Source organism: Geotrypetes seraphini, chromosome 4, assembly GCF_902459505.1.
Source record: "Geotrypetes seraphini chromosome 4, aGeoSer1.1, whole genome shotgun sequence".
Classification (NCBI taxonomy): domain Eukaryota; kingdom Metazoa; phylum Chordata; class Amphibia; order Gymnophiona; family Dermophiidae; genus Geotrypetes; species Geotrypetes seraphini.
This window is the reverse complement of record NC_047087.1, coordinates 37,243,480-37,265,081: the sequence shown is the minus strand read 5'-3', so window position 1 is coordinate 37,265,081 and position 21,602 is coordinate 37,243,480. Positions and strand designations below refer to the sequence as shown.

The 21,602-nt window shown below is 42.9% G+C and overlaps 1 protein-coding gene across 2 annotated transcripts in view; it reads right to left on the bottom strand.

Moving 5' to 3' along the window:
- The window catches only part of GARRE1 (granule associated Rac and RHOG effector 1), a 131,629-nt gene that overhangs the window by 95,140 nt on the left and 14,887 nt on the right, over positions 1-21,602 (bottom strand). For both annotated transcript variants that reach the window (XM_033940667.1, XM_033940668.1), the window contains exon 2: positions 2,525-3,920. In XM_033940667.1, the coding sequence (XP_033796558.1) occupies positions 2,525-3,034 (510 nt within the window). In that variant the 5' untranslated portion in view covers positions 3,035-3,920. The remainder of the gene's footprint in view (positions 1-2,524; positions 3,921-21,602) is intronic.

The following is a 21,602-nucleotide window of genomic DNA, read 5'->3' as shown; positions in this document are numbered from 1 at the left end:
GCCGGGATGTATTGGACTTTTCCTCTCTCCCAGGGAGCTTTTTTCAGCACACTTGGGAGCCCTTCTAGAACACCATGACTCCCTTGGCTCGTAGTCGATTGCTCAGTTGCTGATATCCTGTTTTTGTTTACTGTTGTATCCTTACTTAGGTATGAATATGTATTCCTGTACTGTACTGAAGTTCACTATCTGGGTTGCAATTGTAAGGAGGACCAGGGGTGGGGGTTGGGTGGGTAGAGGGAGTTGGCCAGGGGGTGTGGTTATGGCTCTTTTTGTTATAACTTGAGTTTGTTCTTTGTTTTATCTTGTGCCTTTGTGAGTTTTTTATGTTAAGCTCAATAAAAATATATTTGAGATAACTGATCCTATGTTCTACCGGTAGTCAGTGTGCTTTATAAAAGAGGGGAGTGACGTGATCGTATTTTTTTGCATTAAATATGTTTTTATTGCAGTATTCTGCACTATCTGGAGGCGTCTTATTTTTTTTGTTATGCTTTGATCTCATACAATCTATATATTAAAAAGTTTTGATATCACCTCAGTAAGGCCAATAAACATGCAATACACTATGCACAAACTTGTGCAGAAAAAAAAAAAAGAGTTAGGGCCTTACCATATCATAACAGCACTAACTTCTAGAATTCAAAAAGCAATAACCTTATGTGTGGAAAAAATACACACTAAATATTATGCCAGGCCCTAAAATACCTAATGAGAAACCAGAACAATGAGACTGCTGCAAGATTCTACACAGGACCATTCTAATTAATAAATTCAGAAAGAAATACTTTTTTTCTACCTTTGTTGTCTGAACATGTTATTTTTCCCATTTGTTTTGGTCACAGTCTCTCTTTCGGTTTTCTCTATTTTTTCTTCTGTTTTTGCAAGGTGTCCTGTCCATTTGACATATCTTCTCTGTCCATATCCACCTTCCCTCTGCATCCCTATCTAGCCTGTCCAGCATCTAACCTCTGTGTCCTTGTCACATTGTTCCCCTGTGATCAGTATTGCCCTTCTATGTCTCCATCAAGCATAATCCCTGTGTGTGTCTGTTTCTATCCTCCTTCCATGTCTAGCACCTCTTCTATGTGCATCACACCTCTCCTTTTCTGCTCCCCATCCTATGGCTTGAATTTCTCCTCCTCTATGCCTTGCTTTTCCCCTGCAATCTGCAATCCAGTGCCCTCCTTCTCCTGATCCAGTCATTGTTGCTTGCTCTCCTTCTCCACTGCCCTCTCCTCAGTACAGCAGCATCATTTCCTCTTCCACTCTTAAGTCCATCAGAATCTCTCCTTCTCCCTCCTCTGTCCCCTGTTCATCAGCACCTCTCTCCCCCACCACCCAGGTCACCTCTCCCTCTCACCTCCTCTGCCCCCAGTCATAGCAACAAAGAAAAGTGGGGAGAAGAACAGTACACGTCAACCTGAGATAAAAATTAGTTTATTGAATACAATCATCTATTGAAACATTGAACATAAGATAATCAGTCTTTCTTTGAATATCTTTCCAGACCCAATCGTGTTTCGGCTTCTGAGGCAGGCTTTGTTTCAGAAGCCTAAAAACACAGACTGTTGGCTCTGGAAGGATGTTCAAAGAAAGACTGATCATCATATATGTTCTTTAATAGATGATTGCATTCAATAAACTCACTTTTATCTCAGGTTGACATGTACTGTCCTTCTCCCCACTTTTCTTTGTTGCTATGAAATTTGTAACACTTTCTGCAAAGAAGTGGAAGTGGTACAAACTTCAATGGCAAGTCTTGGCAATTCTAGTGGTGAAAACAATTATAATAATTATCTGTACATCAAAACATATACAAAATGTTAATAAATGTTATGACCTACTTGATATGTCTAAACTTTATAAAATTATTATATGATACTGGGAAGTCTGAATAATATTAAAGTAGCAAAGTGTAGAACAAGAGAGCCACCTCCACAAGTCAGACGCAACCAAACAGTGGAAATGTCCAGTCAAGGCAGGTGAGCTTTCTATATTTCACGGCTCTCTCTTATTCACTTCAGTAACTCAATGACTCGACATGTACATGTTTCGGCCGCACCAGCCTACATCAGCAGTCTTAAATATTGTAGAGACAATGGTGACATAGATAATCATACGTACTAGGACCACTCTAGATTGCTAGTGCTGCGCTTTAAAAGAAGTGGTCCAGGATTAAAAGTGTTTCTGTGGTATTTTTTGATCTTTGATTTTCATGAACACAATATTAAAGACTCCTGATGCAGGCCAGTGTGACTGAAAACATCTACATGTTGAATCATTGAAGTGAATAAAAGAGAGCCATGAAGCATACAAAGCTCACCTGTCTTGATTGGACATCTCCACTGTTTGTTTGGTTGTAATATTAAAGCAGCACCATAAAATCCACAAAAGTAGCACAAGCCCATCAAACACTCTTTTGCAAAAAAAAAAAAACAAAAACACCAACCACAACAACCCAAAGTAAAAAGAATTAAAAGCAACCGATATGCCAAATGGCTTTGCTAAAGCTACCACTTACCTCAATGTCCTGCAGACTGAATTCATTTTGATCTTTAAAATTTGCAGCCCCAGCGCTCAGTTCCATCAGCATTTTTGCTATTTCTGGTTTTATTGCTGCTGTGAGTCGACTTGCTGCTTCCATGACATGTTCCTGCACGTCTTTCAGTTGCATAGCTGCCTTGGAATAGTGAGAGTTCTGGAAAACGCTGCTGAAAAGGTCTGTGAGGAAGGTGCTTGCACGGCAAAACACATTGAGCGCATCCAGATACTTGGAGATGCCCTGCTGAATGTCAGCAATGGGAGTGGTGTGCACTGCAGGCGGAGCACAGCTGCCTGCAGTGGCTGCAACAATAACGGGTGAAGAAAGCAGAGAGGGTGCAGGGGAAACAGAGGCCAATGGTGTACTGAGGGTCCTGCTCAGATCAGGAATGGCATACTGCTGGTGTTGCTGCACCTTTTGCTTGGACCCGCCAAGCAAAAAGCGCCGCTTATAGTCCATTTTACTTTCCTGTGCACTACAGCAATACATAAGGATTATCAAAAGAAAAAACGTTTTCTAAATAAACTGAGTTGTCTCACACCCCGTTGTCAGCAAAGCAGTTAAATATAGCAATACTGGAGCCAAGTACACATAGGACTGGGAAAAGGCATTTCCAAAAGGTAGCAAGCAGTTGTCATATATGTAGCAGCAAAAAGAGTGGCAAATTTGCTGACCTGGGGTTTTTGGTGGGTTTTTGTTTTATTTTAGTGCAGCCCTGCTGCAATTTACACAACTCACATGCCCAAAAGATTTAAAAAGAACGAAGAGCAAGCAAGCTGAATTGTCCAGAAATTTGTATCTTCTTTTTTTGTACTAAGTTTTGCTCTCTCCGTAAACTGACAACATTACAGAGTTTAAAAAGAACAAACTTCAATCATATCCCTGCTGCCCAATAATAAACATTCACTGTTAAAATTCATTTTACACTGATTAAATAAAACTCTTTTCATATCCTTGTAAAACAAAGTTCAATAGAGTTCTATAGTTTTACAACTAAATTTAACCAAAATACACCGATCAACAGTGATTGTATAAAGCAGTGCAATGACTTCACGATAAACCAAGCCCCCTCCCCCCTCTATTTGAGCAGACTGATCAATCTTCGACAGTACTTCGGCAGATCCAGTCTGTCGAACACTTGTAGTGGCTTGTCTTAATGTTGAAAAATTGGTTTCTTCTTATTTGTTTCTGAAGACTCTGCAAGTACAAGTTATTAAGAACTGGATACTTTCGTTACTGCAAGCCTCCTTTTCTTCTGTTTATTGAGGTAGTTATTAATATTACAACAGTTGCACAGTCCAGATTGCGTTTGCCTTCAATTGTAGTCTGAAGCAAGAATGCAGAAATGTGATTTTTAAGGCCTCTAGGTCACTTCCTGTAGGGGGAAAAAAGTTTTTTAAAAAAAGTGTTAGGGAACAACAAATAGTTTTATTATAGCTTTAATTCTTTGCAGTGTCTTGATATATTTTCATAAACCTAATTTCCAAAATTAAATAATATAAAATATAAATACAACTGAAGGCTGGGCTGCTGGAAGGTGGTTTAGAAAATTATTTCGTGGTGCAAGGGAACAAAATTTTAGGAAATATACTGGTCCTTACACAGGGTTTTCCCCACATGCTAAGGCAATTTTTGCATTAATGGCCACATGCTAATGTCCTTCTTAGCATGAGACCATTACAAAAATTAACACATTAGCACTTACCAACATCTATTTTGTACGTGGTAAGGGCTCATGCAGTAATCTTGCACTAATCAATTAGCATGTGGTAATGCAGCTGCACTGATTAATGCCCACTCTCCACCCCAAACACACTCCCCTCTGTGCAAAAATTAATTTTTAGCTCACAATTAGCAGATGCCAATTTTGCATTTACTGCAGAATGCCCAAGTGCATCTCACAGGACACCATTTTATTAAGGACCCCATAGAAATGCAAAAATCTTCATATGACAATGCAACATGCACCATGGATCTCTCTCTCTCTCTCTTTCCCCAATCCCTGTTCATGGAATGGAGACGAGGACTGAGTTCATGGGGACAGGATGGGAACCAAGCTGCGGGGATGGGGCGGAGACGGTTTTTTAAATTTCAGTCTTAGTTTGCCGGTCTACAAAATAATTCTTTTATTTCCGCCGGTCCATAGGTGTAAACAGGTTGAAGAACACTGATCTAGAGGTTTGTTTCAACTACAAAACTAACAGAAACAAACAGCGAGCTGTAATAGACTTACATTTTTGCCTTTTCAGGAATACCATAAAAAATAATTACCCAAACATGGCTAATTCATTCTAAGTAACAGTCGTTTGTGGAAGGCCAGCATCCGTCTTAAAGAGGATGCTTACATTTCTAAACATGGTTGCCAAGAATTCACTAGTAAAATTAACTGCTCAAACAGATCAAGCCTTAGAAAGTAAGATTTCCAATACAAATGCTATACCACAGAGACATGAATCTCCATATAATGCTGGAAGAATAAGCTCACATTTCACAACTACTTGATACAGCCAGACAATGGCTGAGTGAAGGCAGGAAGATGTTGATTGTACAATTTGATATTCTCTCTGCTTTTCATTTGGTAGATCGTGATATTCTATTGCAAATACTGGGAGAAATAGGTATCTCAAGTAAGGTCTACACCTGGTTCCAGGGATTCCTACAATCAATGTCATACCGAGTTAAAACCCAAATATCTGAGATCTGGTCCAATCCTTGTGGTATACCCCAAGGGTCATCTTGTCCTCAATGCTGTTCAATCTGTACTTTGAATCCATGAGCAACATCCTAGACAAATTAGGCATAACCTCATATAGTTATGCCGATATCATCTAATCTTCTATTTGTGCATCGCTCATATCTATACAGGCTCAAGGTGACTGTAAAGAAAGGCAAGAGGGGAGAGAAATAGGAGGGAGAGAGGGGAGGTGAATAGGTAGGAGGGAGAGGAAGGGGAGAGAAAGAGGGGAGAGTGGAGGAAGGGAAAAACTGAAAGAGATCTTTGAAAAAATAGAAGACTGGATAATATCCCACAAGTTAAAATTGAACACAGAAAAAAATGGATCTTATTGTTGGAAAAAGATAAATTACCCACCTTAACTGATATAAAGAGACTAGGTTTGAGTTAACCTTCAAATTCCAAGCTCCATACATCTGGAATAAACTCTCAACATATATACGACAGATCCCCTCATACTTCTACTTCCAAAAAATGCTTAAGACACATCTATTTTCCTTATAAGATAATATGACTCTGGTCTATATAGATGTCTTTATCTCTTCTACCTCAGGCATAGTTTCAACTAAACACTGTACAAAGTCTTTTGTTAGCCACATAAAATCCTTGGTGAAAAATTGTGGAATATAAAACCTGTATATATTATAGAACCTTGTTAATATCTTTTCTAGTAGATAAGTGTGTCATTCTGGATGAGCAGGTAATATCCCAGTGCTCACAAAGGAAACCCAGTGCAAAAGGAATCCACTCCAGCTTTTGAATTCCTCCTACTTCACCAGAGGGCTTTGCTGCCCCCTTCAGTTTATTCCAAAGCAGGCGATAGCCCCACTAGAAACACCTAGAATGAGTCTGCTCTGCTCTGAAAACATAATGGATCTGTTAAATGCTGTCACTGAACAATTAAAACATAAAAAAACATGGCAAACCAAAACCTTTATGGAGCTCAAACAATACCCAAGAACATTATAGAAAAGGTCTGACTGGCATCCAAATATCAGGTTGGAAATGAACTTTCTGATTGAGACAATAGGCAGGCACAGGACTCAAATAACAGCGTGGGGTTCCAGAACAACACACCTATCTACTAGAAAATATATTAGCAAAGTAAAAACCTAATCTCTTTTTCTAGTGTAATAGATGTGTCATTCTGGATGAGTGGAATGTATAAAAGCAGTCCCAGATTCTAGGGCGGAACCACTGCACTAGCCCTAACACTGAGGACAAAAAGATAGAGTCCTTACTTGCCACTACATCCACTCTGTAAAACTTGGAAAATGTATGTAGAATGGATCAAGTCACTGCACTATAAATCTCCTCAGAGGAGAGCGCCCAAGCTTCTGCCCATGAAGAAGCCATGTTTCTAGTCAAATACGCCTTTACGGAAACTGACAACTGCTTTCCACAAGCAATATATGCTGAAGAAATGGCTCTATGGATCTATCTGGAAATTGTGACCTTAGAAGCTGGTGCATCATGCCTAGCTGGATTTATAAGCACAAAGAGATAGTCAAAACAGCCTGAACTCATTGGTGACCTCAAGATATCAGAGCAGTACTCTTCTAATGTCCAGCTTCTTCTTCATGGAACTCATGGACTGGAATGCCAGCAATCTGACTTCCTGATTGACATGGAATGCCGAAACCACCTTTGGCAAAAAAGATGGTACTGTGCACAAAGAAACTCAATCTTCAGCTTCAAGACCCTTCTTGCAGAGGCAATTGTTCTGCCCCCATTAATGGCCACAAGAAAAAACATCTTGAGCGTCAGGTCTATCAAAGACACTTCCTTCAGCAGCTCATATGAAGCTTGGCCGAGACCCTGCAAAACCATATTAAGGTCCCATGAATGGAATAGAGGTTTTACCAGGGGCCTGAGAAGTAATGCTCCCTTTAGTAATCTGGCTATGTTTGGTTAAGAAGCTAATGTAGCTCTTCGGTCACGAGCTTTAAAACAAGAAAGTTCCACTACTTGGACTCTGTCCCTTGTCAAGGCCAGCCTGGAGGAAGGCCAACAACCACAGAGACCAAACAAAGAAAGGTTTCTCCTTTTCCTTAACACACCAGTACTGGAAATTTTTCCATGCCTTAGTGCCTTAGCATAGGCAGAGACCATTGATGGCTTTTCGGATCTGAGCAGAGTGGCAATTACTATTTCTGAGTAACCCTTGTGCACTAATACCTCACACTCAAGAACCATGCTGTAAGATCAAAGCAATCCAGATCTTCTATAACTACTGAGACCTGTCTGAAGATGCGCCAGATCATCATACCATGGTCTGTGTGGCAAATCTGGAGCCATGAGAATGACTTTCCCTGATGGCCTTTCCCTGTGGCCATAGTTGGACCAAAGCGTCTGGACCTATGCATCCAGGCTTGGACCTTTGATTGAAAAAGCTGTCTGCCGCCTTCTGTGCTGTTGCCATGAGATCTATGTTTCTATAGAGAGAAAGAGATAATGGTTACTGCAGATGGGCAGACAAGATGGGCCATTTGGCCTTTATCTGCCATCATGTTTCTATCCCCAGTGATGAACAAAGGTTTGGACGGCTGATGCAGACAGCTTCTACTCTCCTGGATCCAGTGTCTTGGAAACCAGCTTGGACACTGTCCACTCCCACTACATCTGCTGTTGAGAAAGCCTGAAGATGAAGCTCTGCCCACTTGAACAGTAAGCGGGCTTCCAGACCAGCTGGGCACCCTTGGTACCTTCTTGGTGATTGACAAAGGCTACCACAGTAGCATTGTCTGAGAAGACTCAGACCGCTTGTCCTTCCACAGTCTCTGCAAAATCAGTTGAATGGCTCAAAGTTCCAGCCTGTTGATCAACCACTTTCTCTGGGTGGTCAACCAATGTCCATGAATTGGATGACAGCTGCAGTAAGCCCTCCGGCTGAACAGGCTGGCATCTGTTGTCACAATTACCCAGGAAGCTATGCGGAGTTGTATGTCCCTGGCTAACGACTGAGGACAAAGCCACCATTCCATATTGGCCCAGGCTTTCAGTGCACAGGGACAGGGGTATTTGCAGGGAGTCCGACTGAGGTGACTACCACAATAACAACATGTTTTGAAGAGCACACGTGAGCTTTTGCCCAGGGAATCATGTCTATTGTGGCTGACATGGAACCTAGCACTTTGAGGTAGTGCCATGCAGACAGAGCTGGCTTGGCTAGCAAGCTTGTGAACTGAGCGCAAAGCTTCTGTCTGCATGCCTCTTGGATAGCATTTTCATAGAAAGAGGCTAGAAACTTTCCCAGAGCCACACCCGCGATGACCAAACAGGTTCTCCATGTGGAAATGTGGGACCCTCAGAAACGCATTCACTGCCTTGAGATCCAAAATGGACCTCCAGTCATCTGTGTCTTTCTTTGGCATGATGAAGTATCTGGAGAATCTGCTTGAGCCCGAGTCGAAGTAAGTTTAGTTTATTTTATTTATTATATCATGCCTTTCCCAAGGCGGGTTACACTAAAGTACAAACAATCAAAATCACATACATTACAATAATATCAAACACCATAAAACATACCAATAATATAAAACTTCATAAAAATCACAGAGGCTACCAGCACCTCCCTTCAACACGTCAGTTTATCAGTTCTAGTAATCCAGACATGATAGCACAACACTCTGCAAGACGGTCCTAAACATAGAACCTGGCACATACATGCCCCCTAAACGTCAGACAAGAATCCACTAAGACCCCTAAATATTTCACCTCCTTAGATATCACAACCATAGTATCCAATAGGTCAATTTTATCAGGAAAAGCTTTTTTCTGAACACTTAATTTTAGTCTTTTACAATTCATCCAACTCATAATCTCTATCATCACCCCATGTAGTCGCTGAATTGCCTGTCCAAAATCCCTATCAATGGAGAGAATAAACAAAACGTAGAGCCAATACGAGACCTGTGGACTGCAGCAGCCTACAGATGAGGAGATAGAGATTAAACAAAGCAGCAACAAAGCAGATCCCTATAGAACACCCGTCGTGACTTTCTGCCGGTGGGACAATGAATGTGCCGTCAATCAGAACCTCCTGCTGCATATTACTCAAAAAGGAGGAAAAACATTTTAAAACTACTCCACCAATGCCACAACTTTTCAGTCTGTCAAGTAAGATGACATGATCCAACGTGTCAAAGGCAGCTTGACACATCGAGAAATACTGCCAAATATTATTTTCCATTATCCAGACAGCCTTGCACTTCATCCAGCAGCGAGACCAACAGGGTCTCAGTGCTGCGATGCTTCTGAAAAGCATATTGGAAATCATCCACAATTCCATGGTCCTGGAGATACCTATCTAGCTGAAAATAGACAAGTTTCTCCAGCACCTTAGCTAAAAGGGGCAACAACGCAACAGGATGGAAATTACTAACAAGTTTTATGGCCTGAATGTCAAACTTCTCAAAACTTCTCAAACTTCTCAAAACATACCTTTTCCGCGAACAGGACCCTTAACCCTTATTCCCCACAACAATCCAACTCCCGCCCCACCCCCTCTTTTCTCTCCCCCTCCCCTCCCTTGGTTCCCTTCTCCCTCCCTCATCTCTTCCAATCCAACTATGATAAACCTCTGCTAAAACCCCAATACTTCCTTCCTCGTTGCTTGTAATTCCGACAAAATGTTGTAAATCCGTGTTCAGACCGGATCCTAATTTAATTGATGTGAACTGCCTAGAACTCTTTGGGTATGGCAGTATATAAGAACTTAATAATAATAATAAAATCTTTGGAGAGTGGATCGGACCCTGATCTTATTGTCCGGCAGGAGAGTCGAGGAACATGATCTTGTGACACTCTCAGATGATATCTAACACCCATTAGTCCAAGGATATTTTCTCCCACTCTCCCAGAAATGCCGACAACCACCTTGGTATTTTGTTGTTGTTGGAGTTTTTTTTTGGGGGGAGGGGTTGTGCTCAGTTGCTGAATCACTGCCGGTAACCTTGGACGGCCTCTGTGTCAATGAACCCTGGCAGTACTGTCGAGAGCGGTGGGAGGGACAAAAAAGTATCCCTACTCTTGCCAAGTGGCCAGCGAGGCCTGTTCTCCAGCAGGGACTCAGGGCCGCGATTCACCACACTGGTCATAAGGTCATCAAGGCCCTTACCAAAAAGCATCTGCCCCTTAAAGGACAGTCTGCTCAAGCTAGCCTTGGACATCAAGTCACGCGCCCTCTACTAGATCCAGAGCATCCTGTGAGCTGAAACTGAATAAGCAGATATCTGATAAGGTCGTAGAGAGCATCTGCCACATAATCTATACCAGGGGTACCCACACTTTTTTGGCTTGCGAGCAACTTTTAAAATGACCAAGTCAAAATGAACTACCAACAATAAAGTTTTAAAAAACACAAAGCACACTGTACACAGAGAAAATGTTAATTATAATTTATATTTGGGGGATTTTTCAAAGAGGTAAAGGCAAATGACTTTAAAATATGCAATGTCACCTCAGTAATAACTATACAAAAACAGACAAATATACCCCTCCCCTTTTACTAAACTGCAACTGTGGTTTTTAGAGCAGGGAGTTACACTGAATGCCCCACACTGCTCCCAACATTCATAGAGGCTCCATGTGCTAAAAACCGCTATTGCGGTTTAGTAAAAAGGGAGCTATAGTGCAAAATATAGACAACAGATATAAATTCTCAAAATGGACACATTTTGATTACTAAATTGAAAATAAAATCATTTTTCCTACCTTTGTTGTCTGGTGATTTCACGAGTCTCTGGTTGCAGTTCCTTCTGATTGTGCATCCAATATTTCTTTCTGCCTTCTGCATGCTTCCTTTCCTCCAGACCTCATTCCATTTCCCAACATCTCTCTCTGTTCCTCCATGAGTTCAACTTTTTCTTCCTCTCTCCCTGCCTGCCCCCTGCCACACTCCATTCCCTCCAACTTTTTCTTCCTATCTACCTGCCTCCTCCCCCTTTCTTCCTCTCACTCCCTGCCCCCCCCCCTTTGTCTTTCTTTTTCTCTCCCTGCCCCCCAAACCACCGCCACCGATTTCTCCCTGCTTCCCCGACGTCACAAAAGCCAGGCCTGCACCGGGTCCACAATCCTTCTCCCCTCCCCCCCAACGTCAATTCTGATGCAGGAGAGAAAGTTCCGGGCCAGCAACTGGCTGGCCCAGACCTTCCTCTCTGATGTCAGAATTGACATGGGGGGGGGGGGGAAGGCTTTTGTGCCAGGCGCTTATGCATTGGCTATACGTGCCTGGGTTTTCCAGTGTCGGAGAAGCAGGGAGAACACAAAGACTTCGTGAGTCTATTGCCGAGCCTGGGATGGGCTCCGTGATCGACTCGCATTGCCCTTGTGATCTACTGGTCAATCACAATCGACCTTTGGTTACCCCTGATCTATACCTTCCTGTACGAGATGAGGGCAAGCGTCCTCTGCCGAAAGACCATAAATAGGGCAGTAATATCCAGATGAGCCAGAAAGGAGGAGGTCTGGTTATTAATGCCACTCATGACCATGCATTTGGAAGTGGAGGGCTGTGTTTCCAGCTTCAACTCCGACACTGCATCAGAAATAAAGTGGTGGACAGAGACTGATCTGAAAAGGAAACGAACATGAGGATCTGAGTGACCTGTAACCTGTCACTAAAATCATCTATAGTACCTGAAAATTGGAGGGTGGCCAATGTTACACCAATTTTTAAACAGGACTCCAGGGGAGATCATGGAAATTACAGACCGATAAGCCTCACTTCAGTGCCGGGCAAAATGGTAGAAACAATTCTAAAAAATAAAATTGTGGAACACATAGACAAACATGATATAATCAGATGGAGTCAGAATGGGTTCAGCCAAGGGAGATCTTGCCTCACAAATTTGCTTGATTTCTTTGAAGGTGTGAATAAACGTGGATAAAGGTGAGTTGGTTGATATAGTGTATCTAGATTTTCAGAAAGCTTTTAATAAAGTTCCTCACGAGAGGCTCCTGAGAAAATTAAAGAGTCATGGGATAGGTGGCAAAGTTCAGTTGTGGATTAGGAATTATCAGATAGAAAACAGAGGGTAGGGTAAAATGGTCATTTTTCTCAATGGAGGAGAGTAAACAGTGGAGTGCCGCACGGGTCTGTACTAGGACCGGTGCTATTTAACTTATTTATAAATGATCTGGAAATTGGAACGAGTGATGTGATTAAATTTTTAGATGACACTAAACTGTTCAAAGTTATTAAAACGCATGCGTATTGTAAAAAATTGCAGGCGGACCGTAGGAAATTGGAAGACTGGGCATCCAAATGGCAGATGACATTTAATGTGGATAAATGCAAAGTGATGCACATTGGGAAGAATAACCTGAATCACAGTTACCGGATGCTAAGGTCCACCTTTGGGATTAGCACCCAAGGAAAGGATCTAGGCATCATCGTAGACAATACGATGAAACCTTCCATCCAATGTGCAGTGGCGGCCTAAAAAGCAAACAGGATGATAGGAATTATTGAAAAAGGGATGGTTAACAAAACTAAGAATGTTATAATACCCCTGTATCGCTTCATGGTGCGACCTCATCTGGAGTATTGCATTCAATTCTGGTCTCCTTATCTCAAGAAAGATTTAGTGGCGCTTGAAAAGGTTCAAAGAAGAGCGACCAAGATGATAAAGGGGATGTAACTCCTCTTGTATGAGAAAAGACTAAAGTGTTAGGGCTCTTCAGTTTGGAAAAGAGACGGCTGAGGTGAAATATGAATGAAGTCTACAAAATCCTGAGTGAAGTAGAACGGGTACAAGTGGATCGATTTTTTACTCCGTCAAAAATTACAAAGACTAGGGGACACTCAATGAAGTTACAGCGAAATACTTTTAAAACCAATAGGAGGAATTTCTTTTTTCACTCAGAGAATAGTTAAGCTCTGGAACGCATTGTCAGAGGTTGTGGTAAGAGTGGATAGCGTAGCTGGTTTTAAGAAAGGTTTGGACAAGTTCCTGGAGGAAAAGTCCACAGTCTGTTATTGACAAAGACAAGGGGAAGGTCACTTCTTTCCTTGGATTGGTAGCATGGAATATTGCTAGTCCTTGTGTTTTGGCCAGGTACTAGTGACCTGGACTGGTCACCGTGATAACGGGCTACTGAGCTTGTTGGACTACTGGTCTGACCCACTAAGGCTATTCTTATGTTACCTATTATATAGTGGGAATCTGGTAATGCGACAATGCTTCAGTACATAGTCTGCTCTCCCTCTGTAAAGTTTTTAGCCCAACCAAGAAGAGAACGATCTGAAATAATGTCAAAACTTAGAATTCATTTCTGTAAATTGGTACTTAATAAAAGTAATAGTTATGCGGCACCCATGGGGATTGGTGGATGCTGTATAACCGTTTTTCTGGCTGCCTAAGAGTTACTGTATAATACAGTACTATACAAGGAGTGTCTGCCAGATCTCAATTCCCTCCCTCCCGCCCCGAAGTACCAGTGCGGCAGTAGTCCTGAGCCGCAACCCCCTCTCAAGGACTGAAGCAGCAGAAGCAGGCAGCGGTCCTGAGCTGCAAACCCTCTTAATTTCAGCAGGAGACAGCACTCAAAACAGGCTGCTCGTGGCCTGCCCCAGCAGAGCCCTTCTGGACGCACGCATTTTTATTTTGAAGTTGAGTCAGAGTAGGAGTCTGTAATTTTTACTACTTACTCCACCCAAAACTGCTTCTAACAGTATATCTGCATCATTGTTCTCTTTTCTTTCACATAAGGAATTTCTATCCACAAAGATTTCATGCTGTGTTCCGATTCCTGCAGAGCTTTTATTCTGTTTGACTTAATGCTGTCTTTAACATATAGCACCACCAGTCTATCAGTCTGACTCACCCTATCATTGAGATTTAATTTGCCCCTTGGTATCAGTGTCCCCATTGATTATCCTCTTTCCACCAAATCTCTGAGATATCACTATACTTATCTCTTAATTCAGTGCTATACAATCTCATCTGATTTTTTAAGCTTCTAACATTTGAATACAGACATTTTATAGCAGCGGTCTCAAACACGCGGCCCACGGGCCGCATGTTGCTCTCCAGGTTTTATTTGTGGCCCGCGGTCTGGAGGCGATCATTCTCTTCCTTTTGGAGCAGCAGCCGGCTCGTTCGTTCAAAGTCGCGGGTTGGCGGCTCCTTGCGCTATCCACTCCTGCATCGGAAACCTCTCTGATGTCACAACATCAGAGAGGCTTCAGACGCAGGCACGGATCTCGCAAGGAGCCGCCACCCGCAGCTTTGAACGAACGAGCCGGCCAGACACGCTGCTGCTCCAGTGGCGTACCAAGGGGGGGGGGCGGTTCACTGTTCTCCCTAGAATGCGGCTCGCGGCTCGTCTAGAGCAGTGGTGCCCAACCTGCTTCCCTTCCCTTATCACTGCTGCCATCGGGGATCAGGCCGGCACCGTGTTCTTTGATCTCCCAGCTTCTCTTCCCTGCGGGGCTGACCAACTCTCGCGGCCCGACATCAATTCTGACGTCGAGAGGACGTTCTGGCTAGCCAATCGCTGCCTGGCTGCCCAGAACGTCCTTTCCGACGTGAGAGTTGGTCGGCCCTGTGCAGAAGAGAAGCAGGGAGATCTCGGCCTGTTCCCGATAGCGGCAGCAGCAGCAGCCTATTCCGTGGCGGCGGTGGCATGGGGGAGGGCAGGAAGGAAGGAAGAAAGAAAGAAAGAAGGTGGGGTGGGGACAGGGAGCCAGAAAAAAAAAGCAAAAAATGGAGCACGGAAGGAAGAAAGAAAGAAGGAGGGGGGACAGGGAACCAGAAACAAAGCAAAAAATGGGGCACGGAATCAGAGAAAGACAGACATAGAGAAAGAAAGAAAAAGTTTGGGGAGGGAATGAGGTCTGGAGGAGAGGAAGTATACAGGAGGCTGAAAGAAGGGAAGAAGTATTGGATGCACAGTCAGAAGAATAAAGTGCAACCAGAGACTGATGAAATTACCAAACAAAGGTAGGAAAATGATTTTATTTTCAATTTAGTGATTGAAATGTGCCAGTTTTGAGAAAGAAAAGATATTGAACTTTAAATGTGAGTGCTGCAGAAAAAAATAGAGTACTTGGAGGGATGCAGAAAAAATAGTTGATGTCTTATTAAAGAAATGACAATTTTGCATGAGGTAAAACTCTTTATAGTTTATATATCTTTCCTTTTAACTGTTAAAGGAAAGTTTTATAAACTATAAAGAGTTTTACCTCATGCAAAATTGTCATTTCTTTAATAAGACATTAACTATTTTTCTGCGGCCCTCCAAGTACCTACAAATCCAAAATGTGGCCCCGCAAAGGGTTTGAGTTTGAGACCACTGTTTTATAGTAAGTTTTTGTTTATGTTTGAAACATGCTTAGCAGTTGACAGCAATAATTTGCAATCTTTTAACTGTCTGCTCTTCACAGTCTGGTTTTCAAGGTATCAATAATGAATATACATAAATTAACAAGCACTGCCTCCACTACATGCAAATCTATCTCATGCATATTCACTTTGGGTATCCTGAAAATCTGGCTGTTTTGGTGTGTCCCGCACGCTGTCTTGGTATGTCCTGCCTTACACTGACAAACACAACACAAGCCCCTCGAAAAACCAAACAATATAATCTCACTACACTTTCGACCTGATTTACAGCACAGCACAACTACTCATGAAAGATCAGCAGAGTCCACAAAGAAAAGTACTAAACATTCCACAGGCATTGAGTTCCAGAACAAGGCAGTAAAACCCACAATTCGCACATCAGCAACACTTCTTCTGTAAAAATTATTAAGAGGAGGAAAAAGCCTCAGATCCCCCCCCTCCACCAAACCGAGAAACTCAGGTTGAAAACAGGTGGAGTTTTACAGGGTATAATAAAGTCACTGGCATAAAAAACCTCCTCAATAATATTTCAATAGAGAAAAGCCTTATGCAATGCAAGTGGGATATACTTTGCCTTGTATCGGGACCCCTATGATCTGAAAATGATTTGAAAAGCCAAATTCTATTGAGTAAACAGAAAGACACCGCACATCGACAGTGGCCAGCGTTTCGCTAATTATAAGCTGCCTCAGGATGTGAAGTCACAATCAATCTCTCAAATCAACTCCTCGATCAAACATGGTGATTCTCTGGAACTCTATGCCTGTGGAATGTTTAGTACTTCTCTTTGGGGACTCTGCTGATCTTTCATGAGTAGTTGTGCTGTGCTGTAAACTAGGTCGAAAATCTGCCTTACACTGAAACACATATGCCTCAGCAACTCTAAACCCCCCTCCCCAGTTTCTAGTTCAAAAGTTGCTCTCTTCTTTTTTGAACAGCAACACCAGAAGCCTGGTCCACCCCAGTTAAGGTGGAGCCCATCTTTTCAAAAGTAGGCTCTCTCTTCCCCTGAATGCTGCACAATTCCTAACTAATCTCTCTCTTCCTTGCAACACCTCATCCACTTAAACTCCAAATCTCAGCAATGGGGAATATTTTTGAGAATATCACCTTGGAGGTTCAGGATTTCAACTTTCTACCTAAGAACCTCCCTCCCAAATTTTTCTCTTGTCAGTCCTACCCAGATGTATCAAAACCAGCTGGCTCCTCTCCAGCACAGTCTAAAATCATATTGCATGCATAATCAAGTGATCCTCACACCGACTAGCCATCCAGCTGTTTACATGCTAACCCTTCTCTACAGAGCAGAAGCCCCCAGACACATAGAGATAGGAGAGTGTGGTGTAGTGGTTAAAGCATCCAGCTCCCTGTGACCTTGGGCAAGCTATTTAATCCTCTACTGCCCCAGGTACATTACACAGATTGTGAGCACACTGGGACAGATAGGGAAAATGCCTGAAGTACCTGTACAAGGGGATGCTGAAAAGTTATCAGCCCAACTAACTTTCTAAATTCTAAGCGTTATTTTGCCACTGTAGCTGTAAAGAGTGTTATTTTATTTTGCAAAGTGCCAATTTGCAGAATCTTAATGTTATGTTTTGTCATTGTTTCAGATCATTCATTGAACCATGTCAACGAAAAGTGTGGAATTTTCAAGTATGGAACTCCAAGGCATCACGAAGTTCCTATTCCTGCAGAAGAAAACTCCAAAAACAATCCATGAATGTAGGATGCAAACACTGAGTGACAAATGCTCTTCATACTCCGCAGTGAAAAAGTGGTGTGCAAACTTTTAGCATGGAGATTTTGAGACCAAAGATGCAGCAAGGTCTGGGAGGCCTCAAACTGTCAACTCCTGAAACTGTTAACTATGTCCCATGACTTGATTTTGGAAGATTGGCAAAAATTGGCTAAAATAAAATTGCTGAGACACTACAGATATTCAGGGAATGTGATGGGTGTATAATCCATGAGCAGCTGGATATGCAGATGCTGTCAGCCAAGTGGGTGCCCGAATGTTTGAATGCAGACAAAAAAACGATGTTGAGTGGATACTTCCATGTTGATTTTACATCATTTTCAGCTAGCAGGAACCAACCTTTTGTAACAACTAGTTACTGTTGATAAAACATGGTTACACCATTACGATCCCGACACAAAACAACAGTCCATGCAATGACAGCACTCAGGTTCTTCAAAGTCAAGGAAATTCAAGACCCAGAAGTCATCAGGAAAGGTCATGGCCACAGTGTTTTGGGATCAGGAAGGTGTTTTAGTATCTTCCAAGGGGCCAAACTGTAACTTACTGTGCCAATTAAAGGAAGCATTGAAAGAAAAAAGGAGAGGGAAGCTGTAGAAATTAGTTCTCTCTTGTAAAAAAAATGCACCCGCTCACAAGGCTGGCTAAACAATGAACAACATGACACAGCTGGGGGTTTCAGTACATAGACCATCATCCTACTCACCAGATCTTGCTCCATCTATTTTCTGTTTCTAAACCTTAAAAAGAGTTTAAAAGGGTGACAATTTTTGAGTGATTCGGAGGCGACTGCAGCAGCAGGACAGTATTTCAGTGACCAAACATCAAAGTATTTTTTGGAAAGGTTACAGAAACTTCAGTACGATATATCAAGTGTGTTGAACTTCAGAGTGAATATGTAGAATAACGCAAGTTTCATGGTTCCACATCATTCCCTTCTTGGTTGGGCTGAGAACTTTCCAGCACCCCCTATTATGAAAACCACTTTGAATGTGGTTGTATAACTACAAAAAAGTGATATTCAAGTCCCAATTAGAGAGTTGCGCAGGGACAGAAATCCCACCCGTCCCCGCCAAAGTCCCACCCGTCCCTGCCAAGTCCCACCCGTCCCCGCGAGGAATCCCCTCCGTCCCCACCCGTCTCCGTGAGGAATCCCCTCCGTCCCCGCCCGTCCCTATAAACTTCAGAAATAGTTATTTCATTTAATTATGCTACTGAATTAAAGGCTCTGGTAGAAACCCATTTACAAATAAGCAAAAAGACTTTATTAATTTGGAAATATTAATTGGGAAGAATACATACTTTGTAAACGGGTTTCTACCAGAGCCTCTAATGTTTATAAATTTTTATCGACACAACTAATATACTACTTTATCCTGAAGAAAAAAAAAAAAAAAGAAATAGAATTCTTTTCCTACCTTTGTTGCCTGGTTTCTGCTTTCCTCATATTCTCATTCAATTCCTTCCATCCACTGTCTCTCTTCCTTCTGCATCGTCCATTTGCTCTGTTACTGTGCCTCTCCCTTTCTTCCCCCTTCCAAATTGGTCTGGCACCCATCTTCTTCCCTCCGCTCCCCCCATAGTCTGGCATCTGTCTTCTTCCCTGCCAGCGTCTTCTCCCTACTCTCTCTTCCCCATTTCCTTTCAGCGTCCTTCTCCCCCCCATCTTCCCAATGTCCTGTCAGCGTCCTTCTCCCCCCTCTGTCTTCCACATATGCTTTCAGTGTCCTTCTCCCCCCTCTGCTTCCCCATGTCCTTTCAGCATCCTTCTCCCTCTCTGTCTTCCCCATTGCCTTTCAGCGTCCTTCTCCACCCCCCATCTTCCCCATGTCCTTTCAGTGTCCTTCTCCACCCCTTTGTCTTCCCCATGTGCTTTCAGCATCCTTCTTCCCCCCTCTGTCTTCCACAAGTGCTTTCAGAGTCCTTCCCCCCCCCCCGCCCTTCCCATGGCCTTTCAGCATCCTTCTCCACCCCTTTGTCTTCTCCAGTGCTTTCAGCGTCCTTCTCCCCCCTCCTTCTCTCCCGCCCCGGGTGCAACACAGCCGGCCAGGTCCCCTTACTTTTGTGGCGCTTCCCCGACCGACCGACCGACAACAGCCCCGGTCCGACAAACCTCCCTGCCCTTAACCGCGAATCTAAATTACCTTCTTACAGCTGCTGTAAGAAGGTAATTTAGATTCGCGGTTAAGGGCAGGGAGGTTTGTCGGACCTGGGCTGTTGTCGGTCGGTCGGGGAAGCGCCACAAAAGTAAGGGGACCTGGCCGGCTGTGCTGCACCCGGGACGGACCGCCCCCTCACTTGGTAGCCACTCGAGCCGCGAGGCTACTCTCCTTCTCCTTACCTGCCCTGCCTGCAGCACAGAGCCGAACGGAAGTCTTCCCGACGTCAGCGCTGACGTCGGGAAGACTTCCGTTCGGCTCTGTGCTGCAAGCATAGCAGGTAGGGAGAAGAGCCGCGCGACTGAGTACATCCAGCCCCGCAGGAACCCCGCGACCCTCGGAGGCGTCCCCACGGGATCCCCGCGACCCTAGGGGGCGTCCCCACGGGATTCCCGCGACCCGAAGGGGGAGCCCGCAGGATGCCCGTGGGTCCCGTGGGATTTCCGTTGTCCCCGTGCAGCTCTCTAGTCCCAATCCCTTTCCCTATACAACATTTATATTAGGTTTCATATACAAGTTTCAAGTTTATTAAAATTTGTTAACTCGCCTATCATATTTCCAAGTGGTGTACATAAGTTTAAAATCTGGGTTACACATTATAGTTGACAGAAACAGACATACATTGAGAGACAATGAGGTAGGAGGGAGAACTAAAATAATGAATACGACAGACATATATATAGGGCTAGTACATTAGGAGAGGGATCCCATCTGTGAAAAGATATGTGTTTTTTTGAAGATTATAGGTCAAATGCATCTTTGAATAGGAAAGTTTTAAAATTCGATTTAAAGCGGTCTACTGATGATTCCTCTCGTAAATGAATTGGCATAGAGTTCCATAGTTGAGGAGCGGATACTGAGAAGATCAATGAGCAAGTGGTATCTTACATTATTTGACACAATGAAGGTATTAATAGCAAATGTTGAGTATTTGATCAAAGAGATATTGGGAGGATATATGGAATCAAGAGTCTATCAAAAAAATTCAGGGTGTGGAATGGTTGCGTTTTAAATACTAGTAATATTTTATATGTTATTCTATGAGAAATCAGAAGCCAGTGTGTTTTGATCAAAAGGGGTGTCATGTGGTCAAACTTTTTTGCTTTTGTTATAAGTTTAATTGCTGTATTTTGTATGATCTGCAAACATCCAAGTTATTTTTGTGTTATTCCTTTGAACAATGCGTTACAGTAGTCTAGCCTTGAAATGACAAATGAATGTATTAGGATTCTCAGTGAGGATGATTCAAGAAGATTTGTAAGGGAACGGATCATACGTAGTCTGTGGAAACACGTTTGCATTATGGAGCCAATTTGCTGATGGAAAGTTATCTTATTGTCAAATAAGAACATAAGAATAACCTTTACTGGGTCAGACCAATGGTCCATCAAACCCAGTAGCCGGTTCTTACGGTGGCCAATCCAGGTCACTAGTACCTGGCCAAAACCCAAGAAGTAGGAATATCCCATGCTACCGATCCAGGGCAAGCAGTGGCTTCCCTGGGTCTTTCTCAATAGCAGACTATGGACTTTTCCTCCAGGAACTTGTCCAAACCTTTATAAACACCAGCTACGCTATCCACTCTTACCACAACCTCTATTCTCTGAGTGAAAAAAAATCCCTCTTATTAGTTTTAAAAGTATTTCCCTGTAACTTCGAGTGTCTTCTACTCTTTGTAATTTTTGACAGAGTGAAAAATCGATCCACTTGTACCCATTCTACTCCACTCAGGATTTTGTAGACTTCTATCATTTCTCCCCTCAGCCGTCTTTTTTCCAAGCTGAAGAGCCCTAACAGTTTTAGTCTTTCCTCATACGAGGAGTTCCAACCTCTTTATCCATCTTGGTCGCTCTTCTTTGAACCTTTTCTAGTGCCACTATATCATTCTTGAGATAAGGTAACCAGAATTGAATGCAATACTCCAGATGAGGTCGCACCATGGAGCAATACAGGGGCATTATAACATTCTTAGTCTTATTATCCATCCCTTTTTTAATAATTCCTAGCATCCTGTCTGCTTTTTTGGCTGCTGTCACACATTGGGCGGAAGTTTTCA